Genomic DNA, 26,338 nt, shown 5'->3' on the forward strand with positions numbered 1-26,338 from the left:
AACTGCTCATGCCAGTCTTTGCCTACAGCAGAAATAAATAGTGCATGGCACATATCTCATCTTATTCAGTTTCTTTCTCTGGATTATTGAATATAATAATTTATTTCTTCTTCATCAACTTCTAAGTAATGAAATGTGTAGGTGCCCCCAGTCTTAGCCTGAGCAGAGACCTTCACTGTTCTCCTGACTTGACTAATTTGAGCTATTCCAAACACCAAACATATCTACATAATCTTCTACCTTGCAAGTAAACAATTTTTTGTCCCATAAGGACAAACAGAAGAGAGAGAGAATTGGTGTGCCAGGCCACTGAAATTGAACTCCAGACAGGTACACCACCTGTTGAACATGTGCAACTTTGTGCTTGTCTCACCTTTGTGCTAAGGTGGGATCTAGAAAGTAAAACTTGGGTCCTTAGGCTTCACAGGTAAGTGCCTTAACGGCCAAGCCATCTCTCTAGCCCTACCAAAAAATTTAATTAGGTAACTTGTAAAACAGCTGATAGAAGCCAACAGTACTTTGGTGGCAAGTTATCTGGGAAAATACATTTAGAGTGTCTTTGCTGACCCTTTACTCACCAAGTTCAAGATGTATTGAACCCAAGTTCCCAACATCCTTCCTGTCCTGCAGTAGAATAGTTACAGGAGAAAGTTGCTAATCAGAGATTAGTCTTGAATTGGGCCAGTCTATATTTATTGGGGAGCAGGTAGACACACAATATGAACTCTTATTTTAGACTGTCCCACATTGGGACATGAACCAGGGCCTTTTATCCCCATTCAAAATGAGATAAAACAAATCTATTCCTTTTGCATGTAACTTTTGAGGCCATTGCAGAAAATCGAGGTGAGTTATTTTTAGAGGCAATTTATAGAACAGATAAATATTCTGACCCTCGGTTTGACATAAGAGCAAGATTTCCATTGCTGTATATAGGCCCTCCTGAAGCTTACTAAGTTACAAATAGTAGACTTTCTTAAAAGAGAATACTAAACTTCCTTTTGTGTAGAATTCTCAGTTCTAAGAAATGTTCTTCTGTGTGTCTCCTGGCAGCAAAATGCATGTTTCAAGCCTTAAGTATATGAGTTTTTATTATGGTCCAGGTATATCTTTTCATAAAACCCAGTTGCAGAATTCTTAAAGAGGAATATCTGTCTATCTATCTATCTATCTATCTACACATATATATGTATGTATGTGTATGTATGCATATATATATATATATACATACATACACACACACACACACACACACACACACACACACACACATATATATATATATATATATATATATATATATATATATATATATATATGTATATGTATATGTATATATATATTCCCAGCCCTCTGAAGCAATGACATAATTTTTTTCTATGGGATTTCTATACCTGGGATTGCCAAGCCAATGGGAAAGAATCCATGTTTACAAAGTGTTGGAAGTGATTCAAGTCCCCTACTGGCTACAGAAGCCGTGTGTGTGTGTGTGTGTGTGTGTGTGTGTGTGTGTGTGTGTGTGTTCTTGCTCAACTCTGAACTGATCATGATACAAAGGACTTTCTGCTTTTTATCCTGAACATTTCAAAGAGGTTTATTTTCACATGTCTCTCTGAAACTGCTGCAAATATCCCATTATAAATATTGATCACTCTGTAGCTACTGGCTCTGGTTATAAGAAGAATCATGCTTTGATGGGACTTTTTAATGAATAGCTTCCATATCTTCATAAAATATTTGATAAATATGTAATTTCCTTCTTTTCCTCTGACACTGAGCATGTCTTTGATGCTGTTTAGGACATGGGTTTTCTGTATAATTTAGTTCAACTTCAGGAGAGAATCCCAAGAAGCTGTAGGGCATTTGAATTTATTCCAAAAGAATGTTTCACAATGTAGCTACTGACTTTTTCCTCATTCACCAAGGGAATATAGACTGATTCTCCTCATTTCTCCTCTGACATCTTTGTTGCAGGGTGAGTGACTCATCTCTATGTGAAGTTAATCTTGCGAGACCCACTGCTTGTCTTTGAGGAGCCCTAAACATGGCTGACATTTTGCCATATTCACTAGGGAGGTCTAGCTGGGGAGCTAAAGTAAAACTTTTCTTCTTACATAATTCCTTTGTGCCTCCTGTAATCTTTTGCTATTAGATGAAGGAAAAAGGATTCCCTCGCCCTGTACCAATTAGAATTTCTGGTGGAAGTCAGCTCCCACAGGGGAGCATTAGCCTGAGACTAGATTTTTCATTCTCTAATCTTGATTGACCTACATACTAGTTTGATGTTTTGGTTATTCTTTTTTCATTATTACCTGTGTAATAAATTGCCATTTTTGGAAACAAATGTAGTCATTTATGAGTTTGTTGAGAATAAAACTAAGACATGTTTGCTTTCCTACTGGGCAATAGCAGGATGTGAGAGTTGCTTTGACTCCATTTTTCCTTTGCCAAGTTTTTTAAAAATTTACTCTAATCCTAAAGGGTTTTGAATCCATAAGATGGCACTGGTATCTGACACTATTGGCGTCTGTTTAGCTTTGTCTTATCTTCATGTTCACAACCTATTGTGCTTTGAACATAAAATTTCTCCCATAGACTCATGTCTTTGAATACTAGTTCCCTGGCTGGTAGCTGTGTTCAGGAAGTTTGTGGAAACTTTAGGCAGTTGAGCCTATCTGGGGGAGGTGTTTCAGTGGGGAGGGGAGAGCAGACCCTGAGCTCTTGTAGCCTGGTCCCACTGCATGTTCTCACTCTGCTATTTGACTATGAAAGTAACATGACCAGCTGCTTCATCTTCCTGCCACCATAGTGGAATGCACCCTCCTGCAACCCGAAACCAAGTTAACCTTTTGTTTCCTAAGCTGCTTCCTGTCAAGTATTTGGTCACAATGAGTAAAGCAACAAACATAGAGAATTGGTACTGGAGAAGTAGGGCCTTTCCTTTGAGAAACCTGACTGGTTTGTAAACCTTTGGAACTAGTTTTCCAAAGGAATGTGGAAGAGATTGGAACTGTGCATTAAAAATGCCCCTGAATACTTTAAACAGAAGTTAATGGTCAATTCTGATAGAAACTTGGGAGACAAGTAATTAATATATCTGCATACCTAGAAACAGAAAATCTTTGGGGTTTACTTCTGCCTCCAGTTCTGTGTGCCTGCCATTTCTGCGTAGTTTGTATGCAGTTTTCTATTAGGCATTAGATTGTCAAATTCTTAATAAATCTCTGATTTTTTTAAAGCCCCCTTATGGACAATAATGAAAAATGTCAACAAATACCAATCACAGACACATTTTATAGCAAAGCAGATAAAATTATAATTGATCCCTGAAAACTGTTTCTTGATATTTTAAGGGAAAGGATGGATAAACTCAAACCTAGTGAAATGTTTCAATATTATCTGAAGAGGAAATATAGTGTGTGCTTTGAATCAGAATGTGGGAACAAAGAAAAGGTTGTCACAAAAGGGAAGTTGTAGAACCACTATGCTAAGGAAACACTAAAGAAAATTTCTGTTCAAAATAGGAAAACAGTGGCTAACAGCAAAAGTTACAGTCTCTATTTTGTGTGTTATGCCTCAGCTGAATTGATATAACAAATCAATACTGTGGGATTCCCTTCATACATTTTTTTTTGGCAACAAAAATCAATTGGCACAAGATTCCTGCAGTCATTATAGCAATTAGTTGAATCTTTGATTTTAACAAACAGTTCTTTGAATTTCCAACAATGTTTTCACATTTCAAAGCAATAGAGAGAGAGAGCTTGATATAACTACCATCTTAACAGATGTAACCATTTTGACATTGATATTAGCTATTTTGCATGGTTATGACTATTAATTACCCAAGAAACACAGCTTCAGGGAGGAAGGTTTTATTTGGGCTCATGGTTTCAGAGAGTCCTGTCCAGGGTGGCTAGGCTCCTTGTTCCTAGGTTTATGGTGAGACAGAACAACTTGGAGGGAACATGTGATCATGGCTGTTCACCCTGTTTTGTACAGAAAGCAGAGAGAAGAGTCTGAAAGGAACTGGCAGGGGACAAGACATATCTTTTAAGCCATACCTCTAGAGACATTTCTAGCACCTCCCAATAAAACGAAATTATGAGTTTGTCGGTGGATTAATCCATTCATGAAGTCAGAGCCCCATAATGCAATCACTTTCCAAAAACCCATCAGCTGGCCTCCAAGTCCTAACACATGAGCCTGTGGGACCTCTTCATATTCAAACCATGACATCAAAACAGATTTTGCCCTGGATCATTATGCTGATTCATGGAAATTTTGTGCCAGTATCATGTGTATGGTTTGGGTATGTAGAGAGAATGAAAACATGTTATATTTTACCTTTGGCTAAAATGATTTGTTTCATTTTTTCTTTGAACTTTCCACATTATCCTACCTGTTACAGAGAGAGAGAGAAAGAGGAGGAGGAGGAGCTCTTCACTTGTAGACATACAAAATGAGCCACAACTCCTAAACTTATTAGTCTTTGTTTTAAATAGAATCATAAACCCTAGGACTTGAATTATGATAAGGTAAATAAGACCTAAAATAATTGTTATAGTACCAATTGCCATCATCTGACATGGATTTTGAAATGGCATTTTAATAGGTCTTGATGTTGCTATGTTTCTACTTACACTCTATCCCTAGCCTAACAGTCAGTCTCCCTTTAAATCAGGTCAAGACCCTTAGGTAGCTACTATCTCACTCACAGTAAATGCTTAAATTCTTACAAGATCCTACATGAACCAACCCTTGATTTCTGTAACCCTCCCCCCTTTTGTCATTAATATACTCAGGCCATAATATGTCATTAATACATTCAGGCCATACTGGACTTTTTATTTATTTATTTAATTTACTTATTGATTTGACAGAGTAAGAGGGGAGAGAGATAGAGAGAATGGGCATGCCAGGCCTTCAGCCACTGAAAATGAACTCCAGATGTGTGAGCCCCCTTGTGCATCTAGCTAACGTGGCTCCTGGGGAATCGAACCTGGGTCCTGTGGCTTTGTAGGCAAATGCCTTAACCACTAAGCCAGCCTCCAGCCCTGCACTGGACTTATTGCTAGGCCTCAGTGAGCCAGTCCAGTCCCATTCCTGGGCTCTTATATGTACTGTTTTCTTATCTCCCAAGTGTCTGCTTGAACAACTGCTGCCCTTCAGTCTTTAAAGTCTATCTTCTCAAAGAGACTTTCCATGATTGCTCCATTGAGATTTGTAACCCCCTCCACCACTCTCCCATCCCTAACCATCTTCTTTTTACTGGTCTACTTTCTGTTCTTCATAAACTTGTTACCTTCTATTCAGTCATAGACTTCTTTCATAAGTGTGTTATTCAATGGAGGGCATTTCTCATGAGGGTGTCATCAACATCCAGACAGGGCCTTCACCAATTGTCTTGACCATTTATGCTCACTATCACCATCAAGCACCATTCACCCAAGAACAATGACTGGCACACACTTGGTGTTGGATAAATATTGTATAACTTTGCATGCCATCTTTAAAGGCCATGTCAATCTTCTCTATATGGTTCCAGTTAATATTGGAATACCAATAATTATTTTTGAGTGAACAATTTATGTAAAGGACTAATTAAACTTACTTCACATCTAGGAGGACATTTTTCTAACATTAACATTAGACTTACTGAGCTGTATTGCTCAACTGAACAAAAGCTCTCAGTAAAAAAAAGAAGAAAAAATAATAATAATAAAATTTCTAAAAAGCTGTCAGTCATTCAGTGTTATATTTTCTATGATTTCCTGGTGGTAGTAGGACTTTGTGAAGAATTGTTTTAAAGAAAGAGTTGTCATCTCATCCCTAGAAAGGATGGGGGAGAATCCATGAGAACTCACTTATCAATCCCACTGCATGCGTGGCAGGCCAGGCCCCATGCCATACTACAGGTACTAGGTAGTATTGGCAGGTGGGGATGCTAAATCTCTGTGCCAGAAGGCACACCAAGAAACCACCCAGACTTTAATTTGAAATGCCAATGACACAAGAAACAATTTCATTGACATAAAAAAATGACAGCCTCCCTTTTTTTCCACACAGGGGGAAGGTTCCTCCTCATTCTTGTCGGAAACTTGCCATGAGGATCCCTCTGTTCCCCCCAACTTTACTCCCCCAAACCCTCAAGCTCTCACGTGGTGACCACCATCCTTCCGGCCAGGTAGGACTGGATGGGAGGGGTCGCTTTTGAGAGAAGGGTGGTGTGCAGCCATGCCCTGTCCAGTCAGCATGGAGTCATGCCCTGGTCTTCACCCGCCCCTCTCCCCTTCCTGTGGAAGTCCCAGCCATATTTGCAATATACTTGCTTTCCTTCATGGTGATTTCTTCATCATTACATCATCTCTTCCTGACATAAGAAGTTCAATTCTTCCTTGTTCTTACTCCCATCGTTCCTGTACTTGAAAACCTGGCTTCTTTTTGAAGCTTAATTTTTCTTTCTTGCTCTTTGTCCATTCTTCTGACTTTAGAGACATTTTCCAGTCCTGGATCTCACTTCTCTTATTGCCCACAGTCCTGGTATCTTAACATGTAGTAGGATCAAAATAACATTTTCAACCTACTCCACTCAATTTATGAAAACCCTCCTTTGAAAACCCCCAACAAAATTCTTTCTATCCCCACATGGCATTTTGAGTTAAGCAGGCAGCTCATGATTCCAACTCTGCAAAGCAAGTGTGTTTGGATAAATCTCTGTAGTCAGGATGCTGGGTGCTAGTGATTGGAACACACTGTAGTTTGGAAGGAATTTAAACTTCAAAGAGAGAACTTAACTTGCCATGGAAATGTAATATGAGAGCCATTGTAGTCCTTTAATCTGAAAAACTGGGACCTGTGCCATTCCAAAGGATGTGTATTTGGAAGGGGAAACACATTCTTGTGATTAAAAGAAACAAACTTCTAATAGCACAGTAGACTAACGAGTCTTTGTTGACAACCTTTAACTTTATGTTAAAAAATCGTTAGTAAAGAAGATTTTGAATGTTCCCAACACGAAGGAATAATGCAGGCTTGAGGTGATGGGTGCATGCCTGTCACCCTGATACTCACACCATATGCAAGTACTGAAATATTGCCCCACATAAACATATCATATTAAAGAATACAAAATATGTAAAAAGTGAAGCACTTTTATAGTGTCAAGCTTTTATACCAATGCAATGAATACAGTGTTCTATGGTAAAAGTTGAAATGTTTTTGACTTTCAAGGATTTGCTGATCTGTGAAATCATGGAGTTTAGGAATATGTCCAAAAGTGACTACAAAGACTATAAAGAACTCCTTCCTGAGGGTGGACCTCAGTTCCCCTACTTCTTCCCCACTCAATACTCTAGCTTGGTGCTGGCCAAAACTTGGTAGGTCTGTGAATTACTTGGGCATCTTATTATATTACAGCTCCTGACCCAACAAATCTGATGTGTGTGGAGGGGTGTTAAAACTATCATTCTACCCAGCTTCCATGATTCCTGATCTGATGCTGCCACATTCCCAGTGACCACATAATGTCATGTTTCTAGAAAATTCCTTCTTCTTGATTTAACCATGTGGGAAAAGCTTCAAGTGGCCTTTATGGCATGGTGTTGGATTTTAATGCCTTTATCTAATCACAAGTGTGGCCCTTTGATATCTTTATTTTCTCCTGACTATAACAAGAGAGTCTGGCTATGATTTTTGTCCGTGTCCCTTCAACAGTGACAATTAACTGTGTGAACTTGTGATCAAGTGCATTTAAGGATAGGAGAGCGAATTAATACTCAGTTCCAGCTTCTACAGACAGCCATCTGGGAGGCTTTAACATACCTTTGCCACTTGGATGTGAATGTTAGGACTGTCTTTCAAATTACCAATTATGAACATTACCACATTTTCTTGTTGCACCTGTGGCTGCCCTGGTAGTTCTAAGAACCACTGTGAAATGGTTCACATCATAAGTAGAATGTTGGCTTCCCTCGTGCATGGTGAACAACAGTTCCACTAAGAATGCAGGACTTGGATTTTGGTCTCAAAACAACTGCATGGAGATGGCAAATGTTACCCTTTTGTGCTGTGCTTTGTCAGGCTTGTGACAGCTGTTCACAACTTCATTTCCATCAGCACGTTGACTGACCTTCCTGCCTAGCAAACAAGTGTTTAATTTTGAAAAGACACAAATATTCCCACAGTACCCAAACTTCCAAAAGAGCCCTCAATCACATAGTTTGTTCCTGTTAACTTTCCACAGACAAACAGTGACATAAAAATAAGCTAGTCTCACACTTTTCATGAAAAATTAGATCTTATTGCTAAAACAGAAAAAAAAACTAATTATAGTATTTTATAGTTTAAAAAGGAACAAAATGTGCTATGACAGCACATTGAAAGTAAATTTTGTTTTAATCTTTCCACAAATGTTCCTTGATTACTTTTCCCTAAACATTTCCACTTATAAATGACTTCTGAAAACAAAGCTAATGAATTAAAGCTAATAATGCATACAGCTATTATATTTGATGATAAATATCATGAAAAAAATGGATCCATAATGTTTGATACTTTGTGAACATATGAATCATTAGATATAAAACTGGAGAATGACTGATTTGTAAAAATACTGATAATATCACATTAGAAAATTATAAATTGATGACAAGTATTTAAGTCCTTGCTGTATTCCAGACTATGTCAATAGATAATACAAAGAACAAAGTACATCACTGTGCCATGCTTTGATATATTAAAGTCAAATGAAGACCTTAGAAGGGCATTAAAATGTTTTCCTAGTAAACATAATTTAAGGGCTGGGGAAATAGCTCAATGGATAGAGTGCTCACTGCTCAAGCTTGAGGACCTGAGTTCAAGTCATAGAACCCATTTAAAAAGCCCAGGATCCATAGTGGGCTCCTGTGGTCTCAACATCCTGACAGTGAAATGGAAGGCAGAGACAGGAGCAAGCACAGCACAGAACAGCACAGCAAGGTCCAGAGAGAGAGACTGGCCGTGCCTCAGATGATGTGAAAAGGTGAGGACCAACCCGCAACTCGTCCTTTGACCTCCACACATGTGCTTATAACACATGCAGAAGACACTGTCATGCATATATAAACATGCAAACACACAAAGATGTGCATACATGCAAACACACACACAAATAAATTAAAATAAATTTGAAATCCACTCTAAAATAACACTTTGCATTTCTGAGCTGAGCCCATCACTGAAATGCACACTTCCAAAGCACCTCATGTGCATTACTTCTTGTTCTCACTGTGTTACACTTGAAGAAACTGAGGTTCTAGAGAGATGAAGGGCCTCACTCCTTCCTTCTTCTCTTCTTTTCTACTCACAGATTGTTTAGCTTATAGCCATAAGGGCTGACTCCAAACCAGAGACCCTGGACCTCTCTTCCCTTTCCACTCCCTCCCTGGTGACACTTTCTGCATCTCCAGCCCTAGATAAGCATCTTTGTTAACTAAGCCTACTGATATCCCAGATAGAGCTGGTGTGTACTTGGAGTTTTGCCATGGGCCTGTTTTTATTTGTTAAGCAATTGTCTTTCATTTTTATTTTATTTATTCATGCAAGTTATATTTACTGAGTCCTAGTGTTTACCCCTGAGGATACTGGGAAATCTATCAAAACATATAAAAGAGAAATATCTCCTTTTAAATTATGCTTAACTCTTGCTCATACAGCAGGAAGGGGCTTTTCCAGACTTGTGATAAATGACCCTGTTCTTTTTCTTTGGTGACAGAGTCAAGGAAAATGCTTTGGGCTAAATTTTCAAAGTTTTAGGCATGAAGTAAAGTTTTCAGAGAATAAGAATATCTGAGCATTTTAATGGATTCCCACGGGTTGTTTGAAATGCCTTTGAAGATCTTTAAATGTGGAGACAGAAAACTCTTCTGGTAGCAGAGTGCTACGTATGACACAGTAACCTTTTTATGATCTCCTTTGAGTGCATGAAAGATATGATTAATTAAAATCAGAAGCTTGTCACTAAAATAATAGGCATGAGGGCCAGAGAATTGAAGGCATTGGAGGACTCATTAACCAGAGTCTCATAAATATCATGCTGAAGGATTTAATGAGCCCATAGGGTCACTTATAGAACCATGGAGCCTAGATGGCCTAGAAAAAAAAAATTAGAATCAATAGTATGCTTCTAAACTAATCACTATATATTACTAAATTAACACCTGAGAGATGAAGGCTATAATTATATCTTAACCATGCATATTGGTGTTCTGATAATAGCGAAAATTAAAATTGCTCAGTTTTAGTTTGTGTTCATCAGCAATAATGTTCATGCATTTGCACATTTCTGTAGCCCCCTTGGAACCAAGAATGCTTCACAGAGCTATAATTGGGTGACAAGTGTGCATTGCTTTATCAATTCAACCAACAGTTATTGGGTATCTATTACATAACAGCCACTGCATTAGAGACTGAGAAAATATGAAGATGCTTGTCTTACCATCAATGGATAATTGTCTACTGTCGTCCAGTTAAATTTATTATCTCTGAGTGGTCAGTGTAGCAGCCACTGGCCACAGATGGTTCTAATGACTTGAAATGCAATGGAGTGATTGAGGTTTTTGGGGAGGGATAGGGACTCAAAGCAGGGGTTTGCACTAGCCCAAGCTGACCTGGAATTCACTCTGTAGTCCCAAGCTGGCCTCAAGCTCATAGTGGTTCTCCTAATGATTTTTTAATTTACTTTTACTTTTATTTAAGTTTAAGTGTAAACAGCTACATGTTTCATTTCCAGTATCCAGACAATCTACCTACAAAAGATCTGAATTAGCACAAAATGTCATGATCATCATTGTAAAAAGTTATTTATAAGCTGAATGTGGTAGCTCATACCTGCTAGCACTTGGAAGGCTATGGAAAGACAATTGCCATGGGCTGGAAAGCCATCCTGGTCTACAGAGTGAGTTGAAGACCAGCCTAGACTACAGAGTGAGATCTCATTTCAAAATAAATAAATAGCCAGGCGTGGTGGCGCACGCCTTTAATCCTAGCACTCGGGAGGCAGAAGTAGGAGGATCACTTTGAGTTAAAGGCCACCCTGAGACTACAGAGTTAATTCCAGGTCAGCCTGGACCAGAGTGAGACCCTACCTCGAAAAAACAACAAAAAAAAATAATAATAAATAATAATGAATTAAAAATTCAAAAGCTAGGCTGGAAAAATGCCTTGGTGGTTAAGCACTTGCCTGTGAAGCCTAAGGACCCCAGTTCAAGGCTCGATTCCCCAGGACCCACATTAGCCAAATGCACAAGGGGGCGCACACATCTGGAGTTCATCTGTAGTGGCTAAGCAGCACTTGCGTACCCATTCTTCTCTCTCTCTGTCTCTCTTTGCCTCTTTCTCTCTCTGTCTTTCGCTCTCAAATAAATAAATAAATAAACAACAAAAAAATTTTAAAAAAAATTCAAAAGCTATTTATAAAGAGAAAAGGGCTAGTATGTACTTGGGAAAACCAAAAGCAAAGATGGCTTTGCAAAGATGGCAACCTTTGAACTGAGACCCAAAGGATTCATTTGAAGTCTGTAACAGAGGAACATAAAGGAATTCCCTGTGACTTTGCTTAAAATTCCAGAGTTGCTAGTGTGGTATTGAAGTTTCAGAGTTGCATATTCCTTCATTGTTTCATGATGTATGAAACAGCTCAGGCTTTTGCCACAAAGCTTCACTGACTGGGGACTTAAAAAATTTAAATTTATAGTCTCATCATTGTGGGCTCTGAAGTCCAAGATCAAAGTACCTGCAAGGTTGGTTTCAAGAGAAACTGTTCTTCCAAGCTTGCATAGAATGCCATTTAACTGTGTCCTTTGGTGATACCATAGGATGGGTGTCTGGTGTCTCCTCCCCTTTGACCCAAATACACTCACATTAGGAGTCGGGGCTTACACATGTGGATTTGAGGGGACAATCAGTCTATCAAAATCATGTTATTGACTTCCAGTTAAGATGGCGGCATAGGTACCACGCCAAAGCAGCCTAAGGGGGAAAAAAGACCAAAAAACTCAGCAAAATATACACTTTTACTAAAAAGTGAGGTGTATAGGAAATTGAAGCAGCAGCGGAGAAGTAGAAGAGATCCAGAGCATCCAGAGCCCGCACAGGCCGGCAAAAGTGGCTCTGTCAGCCCAGCCAACCACGGCGGTGGCGCACCAGAAAGCCTCCAGGCTCGGCTTCAGCCTCAGGAAAAGCCAGGTGCGGGAGCTTCCCCTCACACCGTGCTCTCCGCAACTCAGGAAACGTGAAGGTAGAGTGGCAGTGAGCAACGGAGGAGCAGACCGTGAGGTAGAAGAACACATGGAGTAGTGAGAGAACCAGAGCAGCTGTGGCTCCCTCCCCTCCCCCACTGCCTGAGCCCAGCTCCCGCGAACAGAGCAGCAGCGCCGGGACCTGCCACACCAACTTGAGCCGACAGCAGGACCCAAGCAGGAGCAGAGTTCAGCAGCAACATCAGTGGCTCCGGCACCAGTAACAGCGGCCCCAGAAGTAGCAGCTCTAGTCACAGCGGCAGCGGCGGACCCAGGAGCAGCAGACCCAGCAGCAGCAGACCCAGGAGCGGCAGCAGTGGCAGACCCAGCAGCAGCTTCTGTGGGAGCAGCGGCAGTGGACACAGCAGCAGCAGCTTCAGCAGCAGTGGTGGCTCCAGCAGGGGCAGCTAGAGCAGCAGCAGAGGCAGCAGCAGTGGGTCCAGCAGCAGCAGCTTCAGCAGCAGCGGCTACAGACCCAGCAGCAGCAGCTTGAGCAGCACTTCCAGCAGCAGGGGTGCTGATCTGCAGGGCCACACTTGCCAGGCTCGGTTCGCCCCACAGGAAAAGCCAGTGCCCAGCTCCAGAAATCAGAATAGCAGCCCAACGACCCAGGCAGCAACTTGACTGAGACAAAAATCATCCAAGGTAACTGGGATTGCACCAGAGAAGGGTCTCACTTGGTCGCAAGCTGACTTGGATCCCTCAACAGACCAGAAATATTAACCTCTTTGTTGATAGAGGATCTGGTCATTATAATAACTACTCTTGCATATATTCTCAGGGCTGTTTTTGATTGAATGTGTACAGTGTTTAGTTAAACTTTAGAATCTACCTGTATTTTATTCCACTAAGCCTGCTTGAATACTCCTATAGCATGGAAACTCGACCCCTAAGAACATCTTTGTAGATACTCTGAGAGTCTTAAGAGCCACACCTAACACCTTAAGCTCCTACCCTGAAAATATATTACATCAAATCAATTGATACAGCTAAGAATACCCAGCTAGCTAGAAAATCCAAGCATTAACTTAATCCAAGATGCAAAAATATATACATTATAACACAAGAAACACTAAAAAGCAAGACAATATAAATCCACCTAAAAGTATTAATGCATCAGAAATGTCCTCCAGTGAGAAAAAGTTAGAGGAAATGCCTGAGAAAGAGTTCAAAAGAATAATTATAAATATGTTCAAAGAGGTCAAAGAACACATGAAAACAATCAAAGAAGAAATCAAAGAGGAAATCAAAGAGGAAATCAAAGGAATCAAAGAAGAGGCAGGACACCAATTTAATGAAATAAAGAAGGCAATACAAGACATAAATAGGGAAATAGAAATAATAAAGAAAAACCAGTCAGAATTACTAGCAATGAAGAACACAGTTAATGAAATAAAAAACTCTGTAGAAAATCTCACCAGTAGGATGGATGAGGGAGAGGACAGAATATCTAAGCTAGAAGATCAGGTGGCAGACCTAATGCAGTCCAACAAAGAGAAAGACAAACTTATAGAAAAGTATGAGTGAGAATTTCAAGATATTCGGGACACTATGAAAAGAACAAATATAAGAATTCATGGCATAGTAGAGGGAGAAAAATTCCACTCCAAAGGCATGGTAGGCGTCTTCAACAAAATCATAGAAGAAATTTCCACCAAATTGGGAAAGAGGTGCCAATGCAGATACAGGAAGCCTTTAGAACCCCAGCCAGACAAAACCCGGAAAGAACCTCTCCTCGCCATATTATAATCAAACTTCCAAACACACACACCAAAGAAAAAATGTTGAAAGCAGTTAGAGAGAAAAATCAAGTTACCTACAAAAGCAAGCCCATCAGGATTACAGCAGATTATTCAACACAAACTTTTAAAGCAAGAAGGGCTTAGAGTGATATATTCCAAGTTCTGAAAGATAACAACTGTCAACCAAGGTTACTTTATCCTGCAAAGTTATCCATTCAAATAGATGGAGAAATAAGGACATTCCATGACAAAAGCAGGTTAAAGGAGTATTTGAAGACAAAACCAGCTCTACAGAAAATACTTGATAGAATCCTCCATGCTGAAGAAAAGGAAAAGCATACATATAAGGAACCTAGAAAAAACAAGCAATGCTCAAATACTAGCTAACTGAAGAGAGCCCAGGTAGAACCGGAACCACAAAAAAAAAAAAAAAAAAAAAAAAAAAAAAAAGGCAAACATAAATACACACCTTTCAATAATATCTCTTAATATCCAGGGCCTCAATGCCCCAACAAAAAGACATAGGTTTGCAGACTGGGTTAAAAAGCAGGATCCTACAACTTGTTGTCTCCAAGAAACTCACCTTTTACAAAGGATAGACATTATCTTAGGGTGAAAGGTTAGAAGATGGTTTTTCAAGCAAATGGGCCTAGAAAACAAGCAGGGGTTGCTATCCTAATATCAGACAAGGTAGACTTCAGTCCAACGTTAGTCAAGAAAGATAAGGAAGGTCACTTTATATTGATTAAGGGCACACTCCAACAGGAGGACACTACAATCCTAAACATATATGCACCTAACATGGGGGCTACCAAATTCGTCAAACAAACACTATTAGAACTAAGGTCACAGATAACACCAAACACAGTGGTGGTGGGTGACTTTAACACCCCACTCTCATCAATTGACAGGTCATCCCAGGAAAAAGTAAACAGAGAAGCAACTGGACTAAATGAGGTCATAGAAGGAATGGACTTAAAAGATATATACAGGACATGGGCTGGAGAGATGGCTTAGCAGTTAAGCGCTTGCCTGTGAAGACTAAGGACCCCAGTTCGAGGCTCAGTTCCCCAGGTCCCACGTTAGCCAGATGCACAAGGGAGCGCACGCATCTGGAGTTCATTTGCAGAGGCTGGAAGCCCTGGCGTGCCCATTCTCTCTCTCACTCTCTATCTGTCTTTCTTTCTGTGTCTGTCACTCTCAAATAAATAAATAAATAATTTTTTTAAAAAAAGATATATACAGGACATTTCATCCAAAGGCTGCAGAATATACATTCTTTGCAGCAACACATGGAACATTCTCTAAAATAGAACATATATTAGGACACAAAGCAAATCTTAACAAATTCAGGAAAATTGAAATAATTCCTTGCATTCTATCTGACCACAATGGAATTAAACTACAAATCAGTAGCAAGAAAGGCTATAGAGCATACACAAAATCATGGAAACTAAACAATACACTACTAAATGATGAATGGGTCAATGAAGAAATCAAGAAGGAAATCAAAAATTTATAGAGTCAAATGATAATGAGAACACAACATACCAAAATCTCTGGGACACAATGAAGGCAGTTCTAAGAGGTAAGTTTATAGCCTTAAGTGCCTATATTAAGAAATTAGACAGGTCACAAGTAAACGACCTAATGCTTCACCTTAAAGCCTTGGAAAAAGAAGAACAAGGCAAACCAAAAATCAGTAGACGGGAAGAAATAATAAAGATTAGGGCAGAAATTAATGAAATAGAAACAAAGAAACAAAAATCCAAAGAATTGATGAAACAAAGAGTTGGTTCTTTGAAAGGATAAACAAGATTGATAAACCCTTAGCAAATCTGACTAAAGAAAGAGAGAAGAGACACAAATTAATGAAATCAGAGATGAACAAGGTAATATTACAACAGATTCCAGAGAAATTCAAAAAATCATAGGGTCATACTATAAAAGCATATGCTCCACAAATAATGAAAATCTGAAATAAATGGATGATTTCCTTGATCTATATGACCTACCTAAATTAAATCAAAATGAGAATAATCATTTAAATAGACCAATAACAAACATGGAGATCCGAACAGTTATCAATAATCTGCCAACTAAAAAAAGCCCAGGCCCGGATGGATTCCCTGCTGAATTTTACCAGATTTCTAAGGAAGAGCTCACACCATTGCTTCTTAAGCTTTTCCAGGAAATAGAAAAAGAAGGAATTCTACCAAACTCCTTCTATGAGGCCAGCATCACCCTGATACCAAAACCAGGCAAAGATAGAACAAAAAAAGAAAATTACAGACCAATCTCCCTCATGAACATAGATGTAAAAATTCTCAACAAAATATTGGCAAACAGAATACAAGAGTATATCAAAGAGATCATTCACCCTGACCAAGTAGGCTTTATCCCAGAGATGGAGGGATGGTTCAACATACGCAAATCTATAAATGTAATACATTACATAAATGGGTTGAAGGACAAAAATCACATGATCATCTCATTAGACGCAGAGAAAGCATTTGACAAAATCCAACATCCCTTTATGATAAAAGTCCTACAGAGACTGGGAATAGAAGGAACATATCTCAATATAATAAAGGCTATTTATGACAAGCCTACAGCCAACATATTACTAAATGGGGAAAAACTGGAAGCTTTCCCACTAAAATCAAGAACAAGACAAGGGTTTCCACTATCCCCACTTTTATTTAATATAGTTTTGGAAGTCTTAGCCATAGCAATAAGGCAAGAGACACATAAAAGGAATACAACTTGGAAAGGAAGAGATCAAGTTATCATTATTTGCAGATGACATGATTCTATACATAAAGGACCCTAAAGACTCTACTAGCCAACTGTTAGAGCTGATCAAAACCTACAGCAATGTAGCACGATACAAAATAAATACACAGAAATCAGTAGCCTTCATATATGCTAACAACAAACACACAGAGGATGAAATCAGAGAATCACTCCCATTCACAGTTGCATCAAAAAAAAATAAAGTACCTTGGAATAAACCTAACCAAGGAAGTAAAGAATCTCTACAATGAGAACTTTAAAACACTCATGCGAGAAATTGCAGAAGACACTAGAAAGTGGAGAAACATCCCTTGTTCCTGGATTGGAAGAATCAATATTGTGAAAATGGCAATCTCACCTAAAGCAATCTATACATTTAATGCAATCCCTATCAAAATTCCAAAGGCTTTCTTCATGGAAATAGAAAAAACAATCCAAAAATTCATTTGGAATCACAAAAAACCTCGAATATCTAAAATAATATTGAGCAACAAAAATGAGGCTGGTGGTATCCCCATACCTGATTTTAACCTATACTACAGAGCCATAGTAACAAAAACAGCATGGTACTGGCACAAAAACAGACATGTAGATTAGTGGAACAGAATAGAGGACCCAGATGTAAGCCCAAGTAGCTATAGCCACCTGATATTCGATAAAAATGCCAAAAATACTAATTGGAGAAGAGACAGCCTCTTCAGCAAATGGTGTTTTGAAAACTGGATATATATCTGCAGAAGGATGAAAATAGACTCTTCTCTCTTGCCATGCACAAGAATTAAGTCCAAATGGATTAAAGACCTTAACATCAGACCTGAAACTCTGAAACTGCTAGAGGAAAAAGTAGGGGAAACCCTTCAACATATTGGTCTTGGCAAAGACTTTCTGAATACAACCCCAATTGCTCAGGCAATAAAACCACAGATTAATCACTGGGACCTCATGAAATTACAAAGATTTTGCACTGCAAAGGACACAGTGAAAAAAAGCAAAGAGGCAACCTACAGAATGGGAAAAAATCTTCGCCAGCTATATATCTGATAGAGGATTAATATGTAGGATATACAAAGAACTCAAAAAGTTAAATAATAAGGAATCAAACATGCCAATCAAAAAATGGGCTATGGAGCTAAATAGAGCATTCTCAAAGGAAGAAATACGAATGGCATATAAGCATCTAAAAAAATGTTCTACGTCACTAGTCATCAGGGAAATGCAGATTAAAACTACATTGAGATTCCATCTCACTCCTGTCAGATTGGCCACCACCATGAAAACAAATGATCATAAATGTTGGGGGGGATGTGGAAAAAAAGGAACCCTTCTACACTGCTGGTGGGAATGCAATCTGGTCCAGCCATTGTGGAAAACAGTGTGGAGGTTCCTAACACAGCTAAAGATTGATCTACCTTATGACCCAGCTATAGCACTCCTAGGCATATATCCAAAGGGCTCATCTCATTTCCTTAGAAGTACGTGCTCAACCATGTTTATTGCTGCTCAATTTATAATAGCTGGGAAATGGAACCAGCCTAGATGTCCCTCAACTGCTGAGTGGATAATGAAGATGTGGCACATTTATACAATGGAGTTCTACTCAGCGGTAAGGAAAAATGAAGTTATGAAATTTGCAGAAAAATGGATGGACCTGGAATGGATTATACTAAGTGAGGTAACCCAGGCCCAGAAAGCCAAGTGCCACATGTTCTCCCTCATATGTGGATCCTAGCTACAGATGATTGGGCTTCTGCGTGAGAATGAAAATACTTACTGGCAGAGGCCTATAAGTTGAAAAGGAGACATAAAGGGAAGAGACAGGAAGGGAGGAGGATACTTAATAGGTTGATATTGTATATATGTAATTACAATGATTGTAATGGGGAGGTAATATGATGGAGAATGGAATTTCAAATGGGAAAGTGTGGGGGTGGGGAGGGAGGCAACTACCATGGGATATATTTTGTAATCTTGGAACATGTTAATAAAAATAAAAATAAAAATAAAAATAAAAATAAATCATGTTATTCATCAAGCAAACCTCTTTCCTCCAGGTTGCTTTTCACAGAAAGGAAATATATATCACATATATAGCTCACACAAACTACTTAGAAAATCATCATCTACTTGAAAGTGGTATATTTTAATTGCTGTTTTGTTTTGTTTTTTTTTTTCTGAGGTAGGGTCTCACTCTGGTCCAGGCTGACCTGGAATTGCTGTTTTTGATTTGTATATGTATAGGTAGCATTCTAGAGTATTAGAAAGTATAAAAAATACCAAAACCAAATTATCCGCCTTACAGAATTCAAGTGTATTAAGTATTGATTAAGCAAACATTAATTTTCCTTTATTATTTGATGGCAAATTATTCATGAACTAGAGCTGTCTAAGAGTTGGCAGGTTTTTCAAGGATTTTATGAGCCACATGTTAAATATGGCTATTTCTAAAAATTAATCTGCATACACTTACAAGGAAATATAGTAAAAATAAAGTAAATGCTCAAAAGTTATCACTTACTACTTTAGTAGCTTTTGGTGTGCTACCAAAGTACAGATTTTGTGTACACAGAGTCTGTGTGGGGATTATAACTAAACTTGCCCCCAACTCCTTCAAGGTTATTGTTTTGAGAGTTGGTTGGGGTTTATTTGATAATTTGTTGTTGTTGTTATTGTTGTTTTTATTAGAGGTAGCATCTCACTCTAGACCAAGCTGACCTGCAACTCTTTAGGCTAGACTGGCCTCACTCTGTTGGTTTGATTCAGGTATCTCCCATAAACTTAGGTGTTTGTAATGCTAGGTTTCCAGCTGATGGAGATTTGGAAATTAATGTCTCTTGAAGGGAGTGTATTGTTGGGGGCTGGCTTATGGGTATTAAAGCCAATTTCCCCTTGCCAGTGTTTGACATACTTTTCTGTTGCTGTGGTCCACGTGGTATTGGTGAGGAGGTGATGTCCACCCTCTGCTCGTGCCATTGTTTTCCCCTGCCATCGTGGAGCTTCCCCTCGAGTCTGTAAGCCTAAGTAAACCCTTTTTCCCACAAGCTGCTCTTGGTCTGGTGTTTTCTGCCAGCCATGTGAACCTGACTGCAATAGTGAAGTTGGTCCCAGGAGTGGAGGTATTACTGCTAGATACCTGACTATAGATTTTGGCCTTTTAGAGCTGATTTTTGAAAGGAATATGGAAGGATTTGAAATCTTGGCCTAAGAGAAGCCTTGCAGCATTGTAAGTATAGTTTGATGGACTATTGTGGTCAAGGTTGAAAGACCTGAATACAGTACGAATTAAGGACTGGAAGGTTTGATTTATGAGGGTGAGAAAAAGCTTTGCCTGGACTGGGCTAGAAGCCATTTGTGTGAGTGGCTTGATGTTATGCCCATGTTCTGAGAACTTGAGCAGGGTTTAATTGCATAGAAATGGACTGGGATAAGCAAAGGAATATGGCATAGAAAAAAATGAAACCTTTGGACCAAAACTTCTGTCTGGCCAGCTGTAATTGTATGAGTGACTACAGCCACTGACCTGTATTAGGACAACAGAAGAATGCATAGTCTTTTGAAGGGGACTGAATGATGAAGGAGTGTCCTGTTCTTCAAAGTCTGCTTCATTCCTCCCTGGTTTAACAAATTGGCACCCCCACCTGGAGTATAAGAAATTATTATGGAGTATAAAAAAAGAAGGAAAGAGAGGATCGTTGAATTTGCAACATGGTCTTGTGCTTTGGAAATGGCCATTGGCAGTGTGAAACAGGAGTAACTGCATGGAGACCCAATGGAGCCATGAGGATGAACCATAGATTGCAGTGGAGACACATGGGATCTGCCAGGACCACAAGATGGCTGCTAAAGACAGCTGCTGGCCTCAGAGGAAGTTTTCCAGGACTGTGAGTATCCTACCTGGAGGGGTAGAATTGGAACTTCAGTGACTTGTTGTTGCTGCTTAGAATTATCAGACTTGGAGACCTGTCATTGGTTAAAATTGTTGGAATTGGAGCTACAGAGTATGATGTTTGCCTTGGTTGTTTTAAATCTTGTATTTGTTGAATATTTCTTTGCCATACTCAATGCTATCTTTTGCTGTGTGAATGTTTATTCTGTGCTATTATGGGTTTTTTGTTGTTGTTGTTGTATTTGGTATTATGGCTCAATTCAAAGATCTTGGATAATGGGGATATTTGAACATAATCATGATTAATAAAAACTATGGGGCCTGTTAAAGTTGGATGAATGCATTGCATTTTACATCATGTATGGTTATCAGTTCATGGGAGCCAGGGGTGGAATGTGTTGGTTTGATTAGGTGTCCCCCATAAATTTTGGTGTCCTGAATGCTAGATTCTCAGCTAATAGATATTTGGGAATTAATGTCTTCTGGAGGCAATGTATTGTTGGGGTTGGGCTTATGGGTGTTATAGCCAGTTTCCCCTTGCCAGTGTTTGGCACACTCTCCTGTTCTTGTTGTCCATCTGATGTTCGCAAGGAGGTGATATCCACCTCCTGCTCATGCCATCGTTTTCTGCTGTCATCATGGAGCTTCCCCTTGAATCTGTAAATCAAAATAAACCCTTTTCCCACAAGCTGCTTTTGGTCTTATGTTTTCTGCCAGCAATGCAAACCTGACTGCAACACTCACAGTGATCCCCCTACTTCACCTTCCAAGAGCTGAGACTAAAGGCATGAGCCAACACACCTGGCTCTCATTTAATAGTCTGAAAATATTCATGGTGCAATAACTTATTCCATGAAATTTACCAACCACTATAAATACAGCCTGTGGTAGTTTCATTCAGGTGCCCTTCATAAACTTGCATGTTCTGAATGCTAGGTCCCCAGCTAATGGCAGTTTAGGAACTGAAGCCTCCCAGAGGTGGTATAATGTTGGGGTTGGGTGTATGGGTGTTATAACCAGCTTCCCCTTGCTATCGTTTGGCACACTGCTCTGTTGCTGTTGTCCATCTGATGTTGGCCACCCTCTGCTCAGGTCATCATTTTCCCCTGCCATCATGGAGCTTTCCCTCAAGTCTATAAGCCAAAATAAACCTTTTGTTTTTCCCTATAAGCCAATATTGGTCAGGTGTTTTCTGCCAAAAATGTGAATCTGACTGTAACACAGCCCTCTTTTTTCTCTAGGAGAATTGCTTTGTAAAGGTGTACCAGTGCACCACGGGCACAAGCTCTGCTGTTTCCTGGAACATAGTGTCCGCAGGATCTACATGGTTTCTCTTGTAGCTTGCCTTTGTTAAAATGATTGCTACAGATTATCTTAATCAATTTGCTGCTGCTAATAACACAATACCACAGACTGCACAAGTTATTTAGAAAAGAGGTTTACTGAAGCTCATGGCTCTGGCCCAAGGTCAAGAAACCCAATCTGATGATGATTGTTTTGCTGGCAGAGTTGCAAGGTGGCGAAAGGCATTGTGTGGTGAGGGACAGAAAATGGGCTTTTATAGTAATTGCAGTTTTGAAATAACCGATTAACCCGTTAATCACATGAATAAATTAATCTATTTGTTAGGACAGAGCCCTATCCTCCTTTTAGATGACCTACTTTATTCAGTTTCTTAATATATTATAATATAAATTAAATTTCAACAATAATTTCAGAGAGAACAAACCATTTCAAACCTTGTACTGAAATATATTTTTAATGCCTTTTTCCTTTTCCTACATTAGAGAGAGGTGGGACTGTCTTATTAACCTACGAACTTTCAGGTGACCAGTATGGACAATTTGGGGCAAACAAGAAAGTCCCATAAAACACAAACCCAGCTTTAACAACAGTTTTCTAGCCTACACGATGTCTTCCACCTGAAAATTGCTTCATCCATGATGTTAATAGCCCTCCCACTATTACCACTATCTCACAGCTGATGTCAAACTCACACTTGTCTGGCTCATTTTAGAGGAAATATTTTAGCCTTTACAAGTTTTAAGTAGAAAGAAGTGAAATAGAAGAGATGCTAGGGTAAGCAGCAGTTTAGAGATGCCTCATTCTCTATGCTGTTCTCTCTCATAAATAAATAACAAAGAAATAGCAAGGAAGAGACAGATAAAGAGGGACCTGTAAGGAGGGAGTATTGTGAGCACTCTGTCAGAAACACACAGAGCATGTTTGTCCATGGTGTCAGAACGTATTGAATAACAATAAATTCATGTGTGTCAGTTTTGTTGGCAGCACTTGCCAAGTCATTGTGATTCCCTTGGTAACCAGGCCAAGGCTAAGGCACACCCAGATCCTTTTATGCCAATCTTAATTACTAATATTGACTCGCAGATCACACAGCACAAAGTAAATGTATCTATATATGTGTGTCAATGTAGGTTACAGAATGGCTGCAAGAGGTTGAGGAGGCAGGAGCTTCAAAGAGGCCAAGCAGCAGATAGGGTTGCAAAAAGAGTCTCTGTGGGAGTGAGGTAGTGAACCCAGGCTGAAGGGTTGTTGCTTGCTGCTGCTGCCAAGGGTCAGGCTTCAGGGTCAGAATTAAGTTGATCCTCAGGATCATGAATGGTAGGAATGGGGTGAGGGACTGGGGAGGCTGTAGAGTTAAAGGACAGGACCAGATTCATAGTTTGGTCTGGGCACAAGAATGGACAGTACCTTCAGGCAGACAGACAGGCCTACAGGCAGATGGCAGTTTAAGTAGGTGGTGTCAACAGTTGGAACTGAGCTGGGCTGAAGCTATGGGGAGTCAAGAGTTCTTTTGTCAATCTCTTGATGCCCAAACTTGATGAATAGATGTAGGGACATCACCACTGCAGTACTATGTGTATTGTTTATGGGGTCCAGATGAGGGCTTACACCCCTTCCACTGCCTGGTATGTTTTATAAGTTCTCTGGTTTGGTTTTCTTGATATGATTTTACTACACCCATGTGTTCCTATAGTCCCAGTTTACTTTGATAAATTTATATGGTGGCATCCTCTTCTACTTATAGGAATAAATTGTTTATCAGTCTGTACCTCATGGATGGTGCTAAACAGATGGTGTTTAAGTGTCCACCAGGGTGCAGAGTCATCTTCCATTCTTAGTAATGAGTCAAAAGCAGCTTGTAAAATGGATTCTCTCAGGACAAGGCCTACTCTGAAAAAGAAAAATATTTTATGCAATATGGAGTAATGTGAGGCATGGCACAGCCACCTGATCTCAATGGGAGGTAAAAGTGTCAAGGAAGCAAGGACAGAGTTTATTTAGCTCCCAGTTTGAGAGGTTATGAAACCCAAGAACATGGACCAGCATCTACTTGGCATCTGGTAAGCATCAACTTGATAAATCTTAGCAAGGCAGAGTATGTCACATTGCAGAGTAAGATGTGGAAGAGGTGGATTTGACAATGAGTCCAACCCTCTGGTGACCCACTGATCCATCAAACTGTTGCTTCCCAAGTATCCCATCTCTCCACCCTGCTGTATGGGAAACCAAGTTTTTCAACACAGGAAATGTGGGGGACACATTCAAACCAGAACAGCTGAACAGCTTCTGGGTAGTAGAGAAGAATGTCTTTTTTTTTTTTTTTTTTTTTTTAAGTAAGGTCTCACTCTAGCCCAGGTTGACCTAGAACTTACTCTACCATCCCAGGCTGGCCTTGAACTCATGGAAGTCCTTCTACCTCTGCCTCCTGAGTGTTAAGATTAAAGGTATCGGCCACTATACCCAGCTAAGAGTGTCTTTTGACTTCATTAACCAGCACATCATTAGTAGATTCATTATTTGTGAGTAATCAGTAGAACGTGGGTGTAGAGTCCAGATAAAGGTAGGATAAGCAGGAAGTGTCTTGTCTAACACACTTCTGGAAATTAGACTCAAAGGAAGCATATTTCTATAAGAGTAAGAGATAAATGATAGCAATAAAAAGGAAAGTCTAGTTTTGAAGATTTTCATAAGTACTTCAGATTTATAATTCAGTGTGGTTTAATATGAGACACTAAATAAAATGCTTGTCAGGGAAGGAGAGGGAAAAGGGGCTTACTTATGCTAATGGTGGGCAGAGTTGCTGTTCTCTCAATAGAAGTACAAATATTGGTTCTATATAGTGGCTCATGCTTATAATCCCAGCACCTGGCTGAGGTAGGAATATTACCATGAATTTAAGAGTAGCCTGGACTATATAATGAGTTTGGCACAGCCTTGGATACAGAGTGAGACCCTCTCTTAAAACACCAACTCCCCCCTCAAATATCTTAATGATTGTGCAACATAAATGTCTAAGAACTCTAAAGATAATAATTCCTGTAGATAGTGCTTCAATGGGAGGTTGTTTTCTTTTCCTGTTTCACATATGAATGCTTATACATTTTACATCATGGTCTTGGGAGCTCTACTACCCAGCAGCTGTTCTGGTTTGAATGTGTCCCCCACATTTCCTGTGTTGAAAACTTGGTTGCCTCTGCAGCAGTGTAGAGAGGTGAGATACTTGGGAAGTGACAGTTTGATGGATGAGTGGGTCACCAATGCTGATAGGGCTGCTGCAAGGTGCCTGGGTGCTGTGCTGAGACATCTGCCACCAAGAAGCTGCCAATTCTATTTCCAGTCACTAGAATCCACTCTGCTTAAATGTGAGGGAAGGTATTTTACACATAATAGACTCATGTAAGTGACTTCATCAATCACCCCAAATGACAAGCAGTCATCAGCCAGTGGAGACACCTAAGGCAGCAGATGGATGCAGGGCCCCTAAAGGATAGAGGGCTTTGCATTTCTGGTGCCTCCTACACATCTCCCCCATTGAAAAGAGTTCCTTCCAGAATTGATTTCACCACCTTGCAGGTGATCTGAGAAACGACAAGGGCAACTTTGAAAGATTGCGCTTAACTCAGAGACTGATTCATGCAAGAAACTTTGAAATAAATCAAAGCTGGGTTTGGCAGTGCATGTCTTTAATTCCAGCACTCGGGAGGCAGAGGTAGGAGGATCACTGAGAGTTCAAGGCCACCCTGAGACTACATAGTGAATTCTAGGTCAGCCTGGGCTAGACCAAGACCCTACCTCAAAAAGAGAGAGAGAGAGATGTGGGGTCCCTGGTTCCTCAGGGTGCCATTGCACATAGGCTCCCTGAAGGCATCCAGAAAACGGTGGAGCAGGATCTTGAGTGGCCGTGAGTGTGATAGGAAGAAACACCAGGGAGATGGCTTCAGAGAACAGCTCGTTTATTTGTCAGGGGACTGAGTTTTCATAAGCAGTTGAGAGAAAGCAGGAAAGAGGGTCCTAAGGGGATTGCAGGTTCAAAGGTTGCTTTCCAATGCCTAGAGACATTCATTCCAGCCTGTAGGGAGAGAGTCAGGTGATCTGTGTGGTGGCAGGAAAAGGTATAGGCTATGTTGCAGTCCGGTTCGCATTGCTGGTAGAGATCACCCAACCAAGAGCAGCTTCTGGGGAAAAAGAGATTTATTTTGGCTTACAGGCTTGAGGGGAAGCTCCACAATGTCAGGGGAAAACGATGGCATGAGCAGAGGGTGGACATCACCCCCTAGCCAACATATGATGGACCACAGCAACAGGAGGGTGTGCCAAACACTGGCAAGGGGAAA

At 39.9% G+C, this 26,338-nt stretch overlaps 1 protein-coding gene across 2 annotated transcripts in view; it reads left to right on the top strand.

Moving 5' to 3' along the window:
- Plcb1 (phospholipase C beta 1) overlaps nucleotides 1-26,338 on the top strand; it is an 855,615-nt gene that overhangs the window by 750,796 nt on the left and 78,481 nt on the right. The window contains exon 32 of one of the 2 annotated variants that reach the window (XM_004661511.2): nucleotides 6,070-6,187. The exons of the other annotated variant lie outside the window; for it this stretch is intronic. Within the exon in view, the coding sequence (XP_004661568.1) occupies nucleotides 6,070-6,168 (99 nt within the window). The 3' untranslated portion in view covers nucleotides 6,169-6,187. The remainder of the gene's footprint in view (nucleotides 1-6,069; nucleotides 6,188-26,338) is intronic. 2 annotated transcript variants of the gene reach the window in all.

Source organism: Jaculus jaculus, chromosome 8 (assembly GCF_020740685.1).
Source record: "Jaculus jaculus isolate mJacJac1 chromosome 8, mJacJac1.mat.Y.cur, whole genome shotgun sequence".
NCBI classification, from domain to species: Eukaryota; Metazoa; Chordata; class Mammalia; order Rodentia; family Dipodidae; genus Jaculus; species Jaculus jaculus.